This window comes from Ursus maritimus, unplaced genomic scaffold (assembly GCF_017311325.1).
Source record: "Ursus maritimus isolate PB19 unplaced genomic scaffold, ASM1731132v1 scaffold_20, whole genome shotgun sequence".
NCBI classification, from domain to species: Eukaryota; Metazoa; Chordata; class Mammalia; order Carnivora; family Ursidae; genus Ursus; species Ursus maritimus.
The window spans coordinates 30352622-30369343 of record NW_024424453.1 but is presented as its reverse complement, the minus strand read 5'-3'; the positions used below and the strand labels follow the sequence as shown (position 1 = coordinate 30369343).

Below are 16722 nucleotides of genomic sequence, written 5' to 3'. Positions count from 1 at the left end.
AAAAAAAAAAAAGAAGCAAATGTCTACACCAGGGTCCTTAAAGTGTGGGCTGAAACCAGCAGCAGCAGCATCACCCAGGAACTTGTTAGAATGCAAAATTCTCAGGCCCACTGTAGACCTCCTGTATCAGAAACTCTGAGGATGAGGTTCAGCAGTCTGTGTTTCAGCAAGTTTTCCACGTGATCCTGAAGCATGCTAAGTTTGAAACCATTGGTTCTCAATCAGGGGTAATTTTACCCTCCAGGAAACATTTAGCAACGTCTGAATAGACTTTTGGCTGTACGACTGATGGGGGTGGAGTATTGCTAGCATCTAGTAGCCAGAGATGCTGCTTAACATTGTAGAATGCATAGGACAAGCCCCCACGACAAAATCCAAATGTCAATGGTGCAGCTGTTGAGAAGCTCTGATCCTTCCTTCTTCCCTTCTTCCTTCTCCCTCTCCAACCCCATGTATTTTTCCTTCTCTTTCTTTCTCTTCTATCTACCACCCATCATCTGTCTCCTTTATTTCCACTTGTTCCTCTACAGATGGCAGAACCCTCACAAGGCCATAAAGGGCTCGTTTTCTGCATTTTTATTTACACCATTACAGACAACCCTCTCCTTTTATTCAATTAATAGCTCCCTATGACTAAGTTGATCTATGGTTAATGGACATATCATTTGATTTCTGCCCCACATAGGGCCAATTACCTTGCTGGGAATGGGACGGGGGCTGTTCAGAATACAGGCAGCAATCACCACCCTAGGCCTGAAGCTGCAGCTCTTGGCATTTGGTGTATGAGCTGACACATGAAGTCCCAAACAGCCAGGAGTCCTGATTTTGACATGAAAGACAGTCTGATGGCAAGTGAGGCTTGAAATATCTTAGCTCTTACAGGAGACAAGGTAATTGGGACAACTCTGAGTTGCTCCTCGAGAGCATGGAGGTAAGCGTGTCTGCTGAGAGTTCAAGCACAGAGTCCACATAGAACAGTATGAAGCAAAGATACACAAGGTCACGTTAAAAAAGCTGGGACTAAGCAATCAGACAGGATTCTAATCAGAGAACACTGACAAATAAAAAGAATTCTATCAGAAGAAGCTTTGTGGAGCAAAAAGGGTGAAGACAATGTAAAGTTACAAAGACAAACATTGGCAACGTCCATCTAACAGTTTCCAGGGGATTAGGTGACGTGAAAGATCAACATGAATGGTTAGTCTGCCTCATGGACCTATCTTCCCATAGTGGAGGTAGAGCCCCCAGGCTTTCGGAGTCTGAAGCCATTCATCATCCTTGTTATCCAGCACCCCTGGCTCTGCTCTCAGACTGTTACACAGCCTTCTGACAGCTGTCTTTCCTATGGCTGGCCCACATAGAGAAAGTGCCCGCATTAAGCTGATGTGAATGCTGAGGTTGCCTGATGGGCATGTTTCTCACCGAATGTGAATTAATCAGCCTTTCAGTTTATAGGCTCCAGTCTCTACTGAATTTACTTAGTCATCCTGAATTGGTAGAATCAACTCTACAGCATGAATAACATGGAGCTCTTGGACTTCCAAAGCAGAAGGAGGGTCAGAACTTGGACCATAAAAAATGCTTCCTGGAGTCTGCTCCTAACATTCCTTTGGTCACCCTCACAATGTGTCTTTTCTTCCGACGTATATATTCACATGATACCCAAAAAGCATTTGTGGTAGATTGAAAAAAATGGCCGCCATACTTTGCAGCTCCTCTCACCAAGAGGCAGTCTATTTCCTCACCCCTTGAATATGGGATGGCCATGTGACTTGCTCTGGCTGATAGAATGTGGAGGAAGTGACCTCATATGCGTTCTGTGACTAGACCTTAAGAGACTTTGTTTGCAGCTTCTGTTCTTGCTCTTTGGGAACTCTAAGGTCACTGTGTGTGTAAGTCTCCAAGCTAGCCTTCTGGATGATGAGAGATAAATGGCTCAAATACCCAGTCATTCCAGATGATAGCCAGTCAAGCCCTGAGAATCAGGGCAAATGCATGAGAGTCCAAGCAAGATCAAGAGAAGAACCTCTTAGATCAACCCAACTTACTAAATAAATGGTTATTTTTTAAAACTACTAAATTTTGGATTGTCTGTTATGCAACAGCAGATAATTGATACAACAGTGTTTGTATTTTTAATACCCCCCAATTGTACCATGAACTTATTGCCATAGTTTGTCTCTGAGAAGCCACGGGTTTTGCCTCTTGACATAACACAATTGGGATTTATCTTGGACTATCTCATGAGCTTCATTGGCTCCTGCAGAAGAAATAGCCCCTGCATCTTCCATCAAGATGCTAAGAGATTTGGGTAAGTGGTACAGAGAATGTTGGGTTTGCCAACATTCATGTGAGGAGAAAGAGGAGAGTTAAATACATAAACAATTGCATTTCTCGGATATAGATTTCTGACCTTCAGCCGGCGGTCTGGATCTCCACTGCATAGAGAATTGACTGATACTTTGAATGATTTCCAGGCTGGGCTTAAGTTATTCATCACAACCTGAGGAAAGAAAGAGAGGAAGAGGAGTCGTGGGTTGGGGAGGAAATGCTTGACATTTCTACATTTCAACATAAAAACTGTTTGAGAAGCGTTGTGGTGCTTACGAAAAGGACAATTCCTGGAATAGGTGTCTTAATGAAAACTTGGAGTAGAAAATCTTTTAAGGGTGCCCATTAAGTGGGTCATTATGGGCAGAACTCCTGCAGTCACTGGCCTGGCTGTTGTCTCATAAATAATGACAGTAATACAGTCCAGCATGTGGATACTGGGGATGACCCCTTTTATATCAAATGGAGCTAGGATTGAGGAGGCAGGCCTGCCTGTGTCCTCTGATAAAGGATCTCCAGTTCTGTAGGACTGTCATTCCTATGGGAGTGTAAGTAAAGACTACTGGTTGGTGTAGAGAGTGTTAGCAGGTCATTTCTACTGCTAAAAAATTGGATGGTTTTTGGTAACTCATGACCTCGAGTCAGAGCAGACTGCAAGTCAGAGGAGAAGATTCTAAAAGAAAAATCCCAGGAGCATACTTAATACCAGCTATCCTAAGAAGACATAATAGGGCAGATCTTCGGCTCTTCAGTGTCACAAACTAAGTCGATAACAGTGAAATCCTTTTGGAAGCAGCTTACTAATTAATCCTTCCCAAGAGTCCATACAAGTCAAGTCTTAGTCTGCCATCACTATGATTCAAGTAAGTCAATTGGGCTTAGAATGTATGAGTATCTGCTCTGTGCCTAGGATTGTAGTGTGTACTTTAGGATAGGGGTTTCCAAAGTGTGGTCCTTAGAATAGCAGAACCAGGATTGCCTAGGAACTTGTTAAAAGTGCAGATTTTTAGGTTGCACTCAGACTTACTGACAGAAACTCTGGAGGTGGGCCCCCTATATGATTCTGATGCATGAAATTCGAGAACTACTGCTCTAGGGTACATACAAATGAAGTCAAATAGAATTCTGTCATATCGATTTTTCTTCCCATGAAATTTTTGGTTAGCAGAAGCCTCAGCATTATAAAAAAATTAATTCTCTATCTAAATAACATAATTATTTTATAAGTGATTCTCTCTTCTACTGGATTCCTTAATATAACTATGAATTATTGATTGTATCATGGACTCATTATTAAATTTCTTTTAATGCATTAAAGTAAAAAATAATGTTCCTGTGGGGCTTTGTCTTGTGCCCTGATACCCTGGGGTTGATCAAAGTGATAGTGAAAAGAAAAGTTAGATAAAAGTGTTTGGTTAATTTAAAGTTGTCACCTTTATATAAAAACACTAGGAAGTGATGATATTTCATTGCAACAGTTTTGAAAAACTCAATAGCAGATCAAAGTTTCAACTAGAAATTTCCTACGAAATTAGAATCTGTGTGTGTGTGTACTTCCCCCAAGAGAACAGTATTGCCTAGTATTTATTTTGTATCTATTGAATAAGAAAGAGGAAAAAACAACAACAACAGTGTTACATTGCTGACTCATTGGAAAACTTTACAATCACATTTCTTGTGAGTCTCCAGAAGCTCTTCAGCAATGAGGTATGGAAGGAGTTCTAGAGATTCTTGGGAAGAGGAGAATTCACCAATACCAATAATGAGAAAAGGACTGCTGTCAGGAGCAAAAGAGAGGGGGATCTTGTGAGAGAAGTCTCATAAAACAGCCCCCATCTCCTTTCTGTCTGCACATTAAAGCCCTCACTCACTGACTAGAGCAAAAGCATGAATGGCACCATTTCTAATTCTCACCGAAGTTTATTCACTTCTCCTGGAAGAAGTCTGTCCCACCAGAGGAATCTGTATGTGTGAAAAAGACTCTATTTGGTGGTGGCAATCAGGTGCCACTCAGGGAAACTACTGCACCTCAAATTAATCCCCAGGGATTACATTCCAGAGACTCACACTGTACTATAACATGGAGTAGACATACTATCTATACTCAACTCCATTCATTTATACATTCTTTTATTAAGCACATTTTATTAAATGCCAACTATGTACCAGATGATATCCATAGACTTTGCCCATTCAAGACTATTTAATTCTTGTCTACCTTAAGTATGACACAAAAAGTTCCCCTAATGCTACTTGCAACTCTATTACTTCAGGAAAATGGAAATGGATTTCTAATGTGAGGTAGTGGGAATGTGGCACCCCCACTATCATCCTGTGAAAGTTATGAGGGTTTCTTCTTCCTTTACTCCACCACTGGTCTCCACCACACACACACACACACACACACACACACACACACACACACACACACCAGTCTTCTCTCAGCTCTGTCATTCATTACAATCACCCCATGTCCTCCTTATCAATGCACTTCTCATCCCCACAGACTCTCTCTTGGACTAGCTTGAAAATAAAATATAAAGTGGAGATTGGGATTGGTTGTTGAATGGCTGTGTGGTACTGGGTCGTGGTGGGGGTAATAAGGAATAAGTTTGGAGCCCCAGGGAGAAAGAGGAGGGGGCTCGAGAAGAAGATGCTGCTAGGACCCAGCGGCAGCTGAGACAGGGCAGCTGTTCACATGACAGGCCTGACGTCAGCCCAATGTATGAACTTATACTGGCGAGGCAGATTGGCTTCCCAAATTACAGTAAAGCTCAGGCCAAACAAACTCGGTTCAAACCTCTGCTCTACCCCTTGCTAACTATGAGAACTTGGAAAGTCATTTGACTCCCCAAAGGTTCAGTTAATCAAGTATAAAATGGGGGTAATAATAATCATGTCATGGGATTGTTGTGAGAAGTAAATAAAATAATGCATATAAATCACTTACCACAATGCTTGGTACCTAATCACTCTCATTAAATGTTAGCTAATATTCATATTTTTATTATTAATAAATGGCTGACTGTATTGAAGGTCACAATGGAAAATCTGGGTGAGAGAGTCTTCTAATATCTAAACTGAGAATTAAAAAAGCTACGAAAGGCAAAGAGTCCTCTTAAAGATAGTGAAGACTCCAGGTCTGAGTGTATAGCTACAGACATCAAGAACTGTAAGGGCCTTCTCGAAATAGGTCAATTTATTATCTCAGGAGATGAGATGGCACAGCTGAAGATGACTCTTCTCACCTCAGTTCGGTGTACGAGCTGCTGGGTTGCATCATCGTTCATACGAAAAATTTCCAGAAATGGGTCAGATTTACTGAAGAAATCCTAAAATAGATAAACAAAAATCAGTTATTTCCCACCTACACATATTTGATCTTGCCTTGAATCAAATGCCACTGGGTTTGACCCCTTCCTACTTTGTTCTTCATCTCTGTGATCCACCATTGGCTAGAACGAGCTGCATCTGAACTCCAAGTCCTTTGAGAAGTACATTCTTAGGTACGATCCAAAGGATTCTTCCAAGATCAATTCCAATGATCTTGCTTGAAAAGCAATGTATCTGTTATCTTAAACATATTAATTATAGTTATCGTTAAAGCCTCTGTCTTTGCAGATGACTGCAATATCTGATCACCTATGGATCTGTTTCTTGGTTCTGCCTCTTGGTATACCAGACACTGTGTAAGATTATAAAGGCTTCAGATGAGTCTTTAGCTACTGGTAAGCAGTTAGAATGGGGACAGTTACCTGAATCCAATTAGGATTGAGCTATTTAGAGATTGGTTTCTTCAAAAATCTTTATAGGCACAATATATTTTTGATTCATTTATTCTTTGAATATTGTCTTTAAAGGACTCTAACTGAAAGGTTTTGTGTTTATAAGGGCTATTGTTCCTTGACACACCCTCAATGCTAATTTTTGTGAGACTCTCTTGAAGGCTCTGTTTATCTTCGTAATCTCTTGGTTCCGGCATTTGTTCAGTTCCTCTTTATTTGCTATTTGCTAATTAGTGATTGTCTTGGGAGGAAAAGACACTGAGACTGTTTTTCTGAAGCATCTGTGAATCTTGAACCCTAGCTCTCTCAGTATCCCTGAACTTTGGTTTTGCTTCTTTAGGCCCATGAGACGACAAACACCTCTGCTCAGTTTCTTTATTTCTTAGAACTATTTTCTGCTAGGTTTCTTAGCCTCTCTACCCATGGTGTTTTATGAATCAGCCTTCACGGATTGCCTTGAGTGGAAAATCTGGTTAGAATGTCTGAATCACTTCAGTGGATTTCTCTCCTCTCCATTTTTGTCCCCTAAAAACTTGACTGCCTTAGGATTCCCTAACAGATGTCTCTTGTACCTTATCCAGGGTTTCTAGCCACTTTCAGTGGGAGAATAATGTAAAACAAGCAGGTACTTCATTACTAGAAGCAGACATATATCCATATCCTTCCTTTACTTATTTTTTACTCCAAGGGATTATAAGCTTTCAAAATGGAGGAATTATGTCTGATTTTCTTTTATATCTCTACCATTTCCTTACCTTCCATGATGTTTAGGCTTTAGCATACATAGTGTTTCCTGAATGTATGAATGAATACATATACAAATGAATGAATGACATGAATACCTGGTATAGAATAAGAGGCTAACTGAGCAGCAGCCTTAGTTACCATATTCTTATTATGTATTTCATCAATTGATTTTTTCCCCCCAGAATTCTAGCCTGCAGCAAAGCAAAATGAAGCCCATTTCCATCCTAGTCTTCAGCTCAACAAAATATTCTCAGGAAAGCTACTGATCATAGAGTCTTGTACTTGATGTTAATATACAAGAAAGGATAAAACTTGGTCTCAACCCACCAAAGTACGATCTGGTTTGGTGGTAAGACAAGTACACAAATAAATATAACCCAAGGCTAAGAATGAATGAATGAATGAATGTACAACAGACAAGAGAGGGAGTTGATGGATTTGCACTGGAAGATATGGTTGTGAGGAGGATATTTCTGGGGAGGAAACAGACTGCATGAAGGTGTGAAAGAGTAAACACACTAAGCAGGGTGTGTGAAAGAGGGGCACGCTAGGCAGGTTAATTCCACTGCAGCCTAAGGATGTGTAGGGTAGGTAAGACAACCCTGGCAAAGTCAGCTCCATGATGTGAAGGGCCTTAAATACTTGTTCAAAGGCTTTGCACCTGCCTTGGGAAGCAGTTGGCAACGAATGATGGATTTTGAGCAGGAAAATAATATGACTGGCTCTATATAGTGAAGAATATCAGCCTGGGGTGCCTGACTGGCTCAGTCAGCAGAGCATGTGACTCTTGATCTTAGAGTTGTAAGTTTGAGCCCCACCTTTGGTGTAAAGATTACTTAAAAATATTATTAAAAAAAAAAAGAATATCAGCCTAGAAACTTCATAGGGCACCTTAGAAAGGAAAAGGATGGGAGGTGGATTTATCTATCCTCCCTTTCGTGGTCCTCCCACCCTAGCCCAGAACTAAACACCATATGCCACAACACCCGGAGTCCAGAATACCCTTCCGCTCTATTTTTGAAGGTACCAAATTACCACAGCTTTCATCTTGTCAAGAACCCACAGCGGCTGCTTTTATCAATAAGTCTGTCCTGCAAACCCTGTCTGTCCACCAAAATGGCCCTTTTCTCTCCAAGACACACTGCTAGCTTAATCCTACCTCTACACATTTACTCAAGACATTCACACCCCAGGCCCCTTATTTTTGCTTCAACACTCATCTTAAAAAATTGGAACCTCCCTCTTACCTCCCTTTGTTAATGGCTGTGAACCATGCTAACTTGTTCCTAGATGCCCGTGGACTCCTCTCTAGGAGCTTCAGGCTTTGTTTCCTTAAATAGAGTGTTATTCCCTCAGGGAACGTGTTGGTGAATTGCACTTAAAATTGCTGACCACACTGGAGGAACTCTATCAATTATTTTTCTTTTTCCTTTCATTGATAATTTTAAACTTTTGTTATTTTTACTTAAAAATAGAAAATATAGGAAAAAAGGAAGGAAAAAAACCAGCCCATACTCTTACCCGTAATTTCACAACTATCAGTAACATTCTGGTAAATATTTTTCTAGAATCTAGACATAATTTTCTTTTCTTTCTTTTAAAAATAATATTTGTAATCGTACTTTACATACACTTTAATACTTTTTTTTTCTCCTGGTAGTATATTGCAATGCTTTTTCTATTTTATTTTATATTCTTTTGAAATACTCTTTAGAATTAGCACAGAGATGTTGTTAGGAGGATACACTACAAATCAAGGAAGGAAAGATCAGATACGATCTCTGCCCTCAAGTAACTGAAAATCTAATATGGGCACACTGCCTTTAGAACTGCTTTCAAATCCTGATTCCACTGTCTGCAATCTGCATGATCTGGGGCAAGATATTTAATTTCCTCAAGCCTCAGTTTCCCGGTCAGTAATTAGAGAGAATGTCACCTTTTGCCTCCTGGCACTGTGAAAGAATTAAAGGTGGTGATCCATGCAGTATGTGGAGTCTAGCACCTGGCAGTGATAAGCACTCAAAAAGTGTTGCTGCCACGATTATTATCAATATAAGAGACAATGTATGAGGACACTTTGTAAAGCACTACCCAACTATCTGGGATGATTACTACTTAGAAGGTGTCTGATTCTTCGAAATAAAACAATTCATAAGCTGCTGAAAAATATCTTAAATGTGCACTCAAAAATTTGTAGCTTAAACACAACTCTGGTCTAATTGTATGGTTTTGTGACACAATCTGGAATTTTTGGCTGTTTTCGCTTGTCAGCATTACGATGTTCCTTGGGACAGCTCAGTGCAAGCAAGGTTAATTATATAGGCATTTTACTGAAGTTTTGCTGTGGTGAAATTTTTAATAACTTGGAGGCCCTATCACTCTGCCCTTTTAGTCCAATATGAGAGAAATCTAGTCATGCAAGAGGGCAACAAGCAATCAGCTGAGGTTTGGAATAGAAAAGGAAGCAGTGCATTTCTATGACAGTGATCTTGAAAATGGAATATTAGAGTAAGAAAAGATTATCTGAAAGATTTGGGGTCATACCCAAACTCTATAGCTTCCTACCCTGTGACTTCGGGCAAACTGTTTATTTAACCTTACTATGCTTCATCTGTAAAATGCAATTGATAATTTCCACCTTTGGGAATGTGGTTTTGAGTTTGGGGGATACTGCAGGTTAGACACCTGACACCTTGCACTGTAGATGCTCATTAATTATAACTTGCTATCATCAACTCAGGCTAGATTAGTTTTTAGGCAGGCATACTTGAACATAGTAAAATCACAGCCCAGCAGGTAGAGATTTAATGTTGCTTTGGAACAGGGGTTGGCAAACAGTGGGCCTAAATCCTGCCCATTGCTTGTTTTTGTGAATAAAGTTTTATTGGAACACGGCCACACTCATTCATTTACGTATTGCCTATGGTTGTTTTCACACTCCAAAGGCAGAACTGAGTAGCCAGGATGGAGACTATATGGCCTGCAAAGTCTAAAATATTTATCAGCTGGTCCTTCATAGAAAAAATTTGGGGCACCTGGGTGGCTCAGTTGGTTAAGCGTCTGCTTTTGGTTCAGTTCATGATCCCAATCCTAGGATCGAATCCCAAGTTGGGCTCCCTGCTCCACAGGGAGTCTGCTTCTCCCTCTGCCGCTGCCCCCACCCATTCTCTCAATCTCTCTCTCGCTCTCTCTCTCAAATAAATAAATAAATAAATAAATAAATAAATAAAGTCTTTAAGAAAATTGCTGACTCTGCTGTAGAGACACATTTGTTTGTATACACAGCACCCCATCAATCTAACATCGTGGGAACACTACAAATGTACTTTATAGGGGTGCCTGGATGGCGCAGTCCTTAGCGTCTGCTCAGGGCGTGATCCTGGTGTTCTGGGGTCGAGCCCCACATCAGGCTTCTCCGCTGGGCGCCTGCTTCTTCTCTCCCACTCCCCCTGCTTGTGTTCCCTCTCTCACTGGCTGTCTCTCTCTGTTAAATAAATAAAATCTTTTAAAAAAAATGGACTTTATAATGATACTACTACAGATGTGGTGACCACCAGTGTGAGAATCAGTTCCAGCATACCAACATGAATACTTTCTCAGGAAAGAGAGGAGAAAGAATACTCTTTGTTAGCTTGAATGTTCTAAAGTGATTACATTCATATCTCTACTTACTTATTAGATTAATTGCCAACTAGCTGCTAATGTAATAAATGTGCTTTAGAAATTAGAAAGTCCACCTCTCCATTAAGTGAATTGCATTAACATTAGATAAATAAGTTATTTCTTACAAACCTAATTTATTTTATTTGTGCCTGCCATTGAAGACTACCTCTCAGATTTTAAGAACTCTGGATTTCCATCTTAGGTAGATGGCTGCTGGTCTGCTGATAACATTGGAAAGACAAGTTAAAATGATTATTTCTTTTTTTTTAATGTTTTTTTATTATATTATGTTAGTCACCATACAGTACATCCCTGGTTTTTGATGTAAAGTTCGATGATTCATTAGTTGCGTATAACACCCAGTGATAAAAATGATTATTTCTATCAAAAGAAAAGGGGTATTTCTCTCTCATTGTGGTTTGCAAAGTACTTAGTGCTCCTCGGTACACCCTACAACAGCAGTTCTCAAACTCTTTGATCTTAAAACTCCTTTACAGTCTTAAAAATTACTGAGGAACCCAAGGATCTTTTGTTTATGTAGATTTTATTTATCAATATTTACTCTATTATAAACTAAAAATGAAATTAAAAAATATTCATTTGTTATATCATTTTAAAAATATAAAAACAGACCCAGTACATCATAACAAAAACAGCATTTTAATGGAAGACAACTGTATTTTCCAAATTTAAAAAATAGCCAGAAAAATGGCATTCCTTTACATTTTTGCAAATCAGTTTAATAACTTAATAACTTAATAGAAGGCAGCAGGATTCTCATATCTATTTCTGCATTTACTCTGTTGTGATATTAGGCATCATGCCACTTCCAGAAAACCATTGTACACATGTGAGAGAATAAGAGTGAAGAAAGAAAATAATATCTTAGTATTATTATGAAAACAGTTTTGACTTCATGTAGTCCCCAAGGGTCTTGGGACCTTGGACAACACTTGGAGGACTGCGGCCTATGGCATACCTTCACCTCCTTCCTCCCTGGCTTCCTATTTCCCTGAAATAAGTCCTCCACATCTGGAGACCAACTCCACATGTGTTCATTAACCCTTTGCCCTGAAGAAAAATTTAGATTTTAGTTAAGCAACCCAATTAAGTCCCATTCTGTCACTGATTATTTGCGTGTGTGTGTCGGAGGGGTGGGGGCTTGGGTAAGTCATTTAATATATCTGAACCTCAGTGTTCTCATCTGTAAAAGAAGGCAGTTGCATTAGACCAGAGGCTTTCTACCTGACGTATTTGGATATCTAAAGGTTACCAGGATGATAACAGGGGGACTGGGGATCCTGATGTCCTATAACCATTGTCTGAATTGGATATAACATTTTCCCCACATATTCATACTGTAAGTTTTCAAATGTATATAGAAGTTAGTCTCATGAAACGAATTAACAAAATTTAGAAAATTAAGGTCTTTATCTGTTGCTTTTAGTCATGATATATTTTCTCAATTAAGCTAACATGCAGGTAGCTACAATATCATCAAATGCTAAAAGCTAAAAAGAGGTTCTCCTTAATAAACTTGGAATTATTTTTCCAGCAGTGACAAGAAATAATTGTACTATCTTATTCTGATTCTATCACACACACACAAAAAAAACCTGTGGCAAACTGCATTTTCCAAAGATGGCCACCACCATGTCCACTGTGCACGTGCTTTTCTATAATATGACTTTGCCACTCCCCCTTCGAGGTGTGGAGTCTAACTCCCCTCCCCTTGACTCTGGGCTGGCCTTATGACTTACATGTAACTAACACAATGCAGCAGAATTGATGCTCCATGACTTCCAAGGCTAGCTCAGAAGAGGCCACAGAGCTTCTCTGTTCTTTTGGGATGCTTTCTCTGGGAAAAGCCAGCCACTGTGTGGGAAGTGTGACTAACCCAAGACCACTATGAAGGCACTCTGGTTGACCAACCAAGCTGAGATCAGCCTGTCAGCCATCCCACGTGCGAGGCACGTGAGCAAAGCTAGACTGAACTCTCTAGGCAAGCTCCTCCCCCAGCTGAGTATCACTGAGTGACTTCTGTCAACACCATGAGAAGCAGAAGAATTGTCCCATTGAAACTTGCCTCAATTTCTGGCCCTCAAAACCATGGCATGTAATAGAACAGTTAAGTCACTAGGTGTTGAGATGGTTTCCTATGCAGCAATAGATAACCAGTATTATCTATTAACCAGTAGTATCAGCAGTAGTAGTATCTGAGTAAGTCATCGGAACTTACTGAGCCTTGGTTTCCTGAAGAGGTTTTTGAGGAGATCTTGCTCCTTAATGCTACTTTTCCCTTTTTCCACCTGAGACCATTCACCTTTCAGTCCAAAGAGGAACAATGGCCTCTGCTTTATGCTGAACAGGACCTGCTTCTCTCTGGATTACTAAGCAGACTGGGCAAGATACCCACATTATGAATGACCTGGAGTCTACAGCTTTGGGGCAGTGAGGCTCAGCAGTGACCAGGGCGTTGGATAATCAACCCAGACAAAGGTGGGAATGGCCACCTAGAACCATATTAAGTGCTGCATGAGGCTTTTTCAGCTTTGAGAGCAAGTGCACATTGGAATGAAGGGAAACTGTTCAAACACATTAGAGCTAATGGGCCCTCTAACAAACCCCCAAGTCCTCTTGCACTGTAACAGAAGTCAGTTAGAGGGCAGATTAGAGGTGCTTAAGAGACTATTAAGTAGAAAGAAGCCATTATAAGCCATTAGCTGAGTGGCTTAAAACTGCTACACACTGACCCAATGGCTTATAATGGCACCAGGAAAGATACTACAAAGAAGTTTGGTGAATTATTCCCAAACTTGGGGAAATGATGAGGGAGAAAGAACATAACAGCCATCAGGAAGTGAGGATTTAAAGCTTATATCCAACCGACATCAGTGCACACCACAGTTCCCAGCACCTAGCTCACGCTAATGACAAAAGGTAGCGGTTCGTGAAAGTTTCACACAATCTACTCAGGACACTAAAAAAAAAAAAAAAAAAAAAAAAAAAAAAAAAAAATCCAAGTATAATTTATTCATAAGGATAAAGTCTTTCCTGATGTCACCAGGCAGAATGAATTAACCTTCTCCAGACAGCGGTTATACCTCACTTATCACAATGCATCATGGCTATAACATTATTCATATCATTTGTAGTTTAAATTTATGTTTCACTTAGGTGTGAATTACAGGTTGTAGCTGTGAGAATGGTTTAAAGCATGTCTTTATCCCACCACCTGATACATAACAAGCATGCCACAAAGGTTTGGTGAATGAATGATGAATGAAGAATGAATGAACAAATAAAAGAATGAATTAATGAACGCATAAGTGGTCTGAGTACTGTTCATAGGTGAAAGTGAATGAGCTGTGCCAGGCTATCAACGGCTGCCTGAGACTTTAGGGAACTGCCTGATACATCACTTTACCTTTTTCAGCCTAATGCCTGTCAGCAATTGTTTGAAAACATGGTACCACCTCCCCAAATCCCCTGTTCTCTAGGTGTGCTCTAGGAAAATAGAGTCCTTTGTAAATACATTTATTAAGTGCTGTGTTTTTGACTTAAGGATATGGTTGGAGGGAAATCGTAAATATATGGTGAGGTTGGAAAGGACACCCCCCCCTTTTTAAGGGGTGGAGACTGAGGAACTTTTTCTGTGTATGTAGGACTAACATGGCCTGTGATTGGGTGGAAGTTGTCAGTTATAATACAGATGGGAGTCAGACTCCCCTGGAACTGACATGGAAATGAATCTTCGGTTTTAACCACTTACTAGCAGGATATGGTAGCTAAGAAAACTGCTTTACAGACCTCCCCCTTGGTCCCCAGGTGCTGTGCCCTGAAATGCATCCCTGCAGTTACACTGAGGCCAGGCTTCCAGTGGGCCACTCCCAGCTTGTATAGGGGGATGTGTAGGGGATATTAAGGTAGGTATGGGGGACATGAAACTCTCCTGCTGGCCAATATTGGCCCTAGGACTCCCTGATGGCCTTGCTTAAGCTTCCTTAGACTGAATGGCATTCCAGGACACTGCCACCCACCCCTTTCTCCCTCTCTCCATTACTCATGGTCAGACTTGCATTGTGGTCTGGTGGATTTCCTCCCTATGTTCCTAATGAAACCCTTGCATATTTAATCCCATCTTGGTGTCTGTTTCTGGGATTATCTGGACTAACACATGGAGTGACCTTAGACAAATTACTTCATCTCTGAATATGTTTCCTCATCTGCGAAACAAAGTTAGTAATGCCTGCTAATGGGAGTTGTAAGAATCATTAAATGTGATATGCACAAAAAGCTCTTAACCCTGTGCTTGGAAAATATAGGTGCTTCATAAATGTCACTTCTCCTCCCTTTCATGTCATCTGTTTTCTTATGAAATGTCCCTAGTAATAGGGTTAAACCATATTTACCTGTGCACATTGACCTGGGCATTTGGGAACCAATGAAGTCTTGGCGTAACAAAATTGTCCTCTTTTAATTATAGTCCCTCCCCCTTCTCATCAACTGTGTCTCAATTTGGGGAAAGTCTTACTTTGCAGACCTCTCTGAAATCTTTGATCTGTTTAATAATGTGGGTTGAAAGGGAAAAAAACAGCTGCAGGGGGAAATCTGATTAAACTTTGTGTGCTAGCTTTATTACTTCCTTCAGTAAGGTTAATGCCAAACTCTTTACCTTGTCATCCAATTTTCGTGCATTGAATGCAAGTTCAACGTAGTCATCGTTGCCAGATAATTCTTCCGCAATCACCTAAGGGAAAAAATTTTCACATATTTTCAAGTGTTTTCCAGAAGCTTTTGAAGCCATTGTTCTGATCCAAGGGCCCAAGATTAAGAGAAGTATTTAAATATTTAAAATGAAGAAGGAGATTAAATTTTTCTGGGATGTGTGGAGGAGCAAAATCTGCAAGATGTTTTAGAGTAAAGGCGGCAAGATGAGGAATGAGGTATTGTTCTCCTGGGTAAGAACAAAGGCCAAACGCAATTCTCATACCTGGGCTCACCATCCCAAAGCTTCTCTGGGTTTGTGCACATTGGGAGAGAACCTATGGACCCATGGCTTTTTAGAGCACCAAGGGGGTCTTCAAAGATTCTTTGAACCATTTGTATGGCTTGAACGTGGAAGTTAAAAAAAAAAAAGCTTGATATGAATGCATCATTTAAAATATTCAAGCAACAAACTCAGGTAAGTGCTTGTGAGAGTGGTCATAACTTATACCACAGGGAATTGTTTTGAATTTTTCCCTTAAAAATGACTTTAACATTTTTTAAAAAAATGAATCAGTCACTTTCAAGTTAAAAAGGAATGTTCAAAGGACCTCAGGAGGTTTGCTGCCTGGCAATTTACCCCCTAGCAATTCAGATTTTCCTGGTACAGTTTTCTACCTTTTTTTTTCTCTTTTGTCCACACAATGATGAGACCACTTTCTCTACCTTTCTCAAGGGCTCTAAAACAAGATGCCAAAGTTTCAAATAATGGAGTTTTACTTGAAATTTTAAGGTATTATTTAGAAATACTTCCAGTATTGCCAAATTGAACATTATATGATTGCAGAAATGTTCTGTAATCTGCACTGTTGAATACAGTAGCTGCTAGCCACATGTAATTATTTTTTATTAATTTTTAAAAAACTCTAGTTAGTTAACATACAGTATTGTATTCGTTTCAGGTGTACAATATGGTGATACGACAAATCTATACATTACACAGTGCTCTTCATGCTAACAGTACTCTTTAATCCCCAACCCCTATTTCATCTCCCCACCTCCCGTCTGGAAACCCACAGTTTGTTCTCTATAGTTAAGTCTATGCTTGGTTTGTGTCTCCTTTTTCAAAATCTTTTCCTTTGTTTGTTTTGTTTCTTAAATTCCACATATGCGTGAGATCATATGGTATTTGTCTTTCTCTGACTGGCTTATTTCACTTAGCATAATACTCTGTAGCTCCATCCATGTCATTGCCAATGGCAAGATTTCATTCTTTTTTATGGCTGAATAATATTCCATATATATATACATATATATACATATGTATATGTATATATATGTATATATATCACCTCTTTTTTATTCATTCATTTTTCCATGAACACTTGGGCTGCTTCTATAATTTCGCTATTGTAAATAATGCCGCAATAAACATAGGGGTGCATGTATCCCTTCAAATTAGGGGTTTTGTATTCTTTGGGTAAATACT

The 16722-nt window shown here is 39.8% G+C and overlaps 1 protein-coding gene across 2 annotated transcripts in view; it reads right to left on the bottom strand.

The window, feature by feature from the left end:
• Positions 1-16722, bottom strand: part of CPNE4 (copine 4) — a 474248-nt gene that overhangs the window by 103711 nt on the left and 353815 nt on the right. For both annotated transcript variants that reach the window (XM_008708689.1, XM_008708694.2), the window contains exons 5-7: positions 15202-15276; positions 5580-5663; positions 2414-2503 (exon numbers count right to left, since the gene is read on the bottom strand). In XM_008708689.1, the coding sequence (XP_008706911.1) occupies positions 2414-2503; positions 5580-5663; positions 15202-15276 (249 nt within the window). The remainder of the gene's footprint in view (positions 1-2413; positions 2504-5579; positions 5664-15201; positions 15277-16722) is intronic.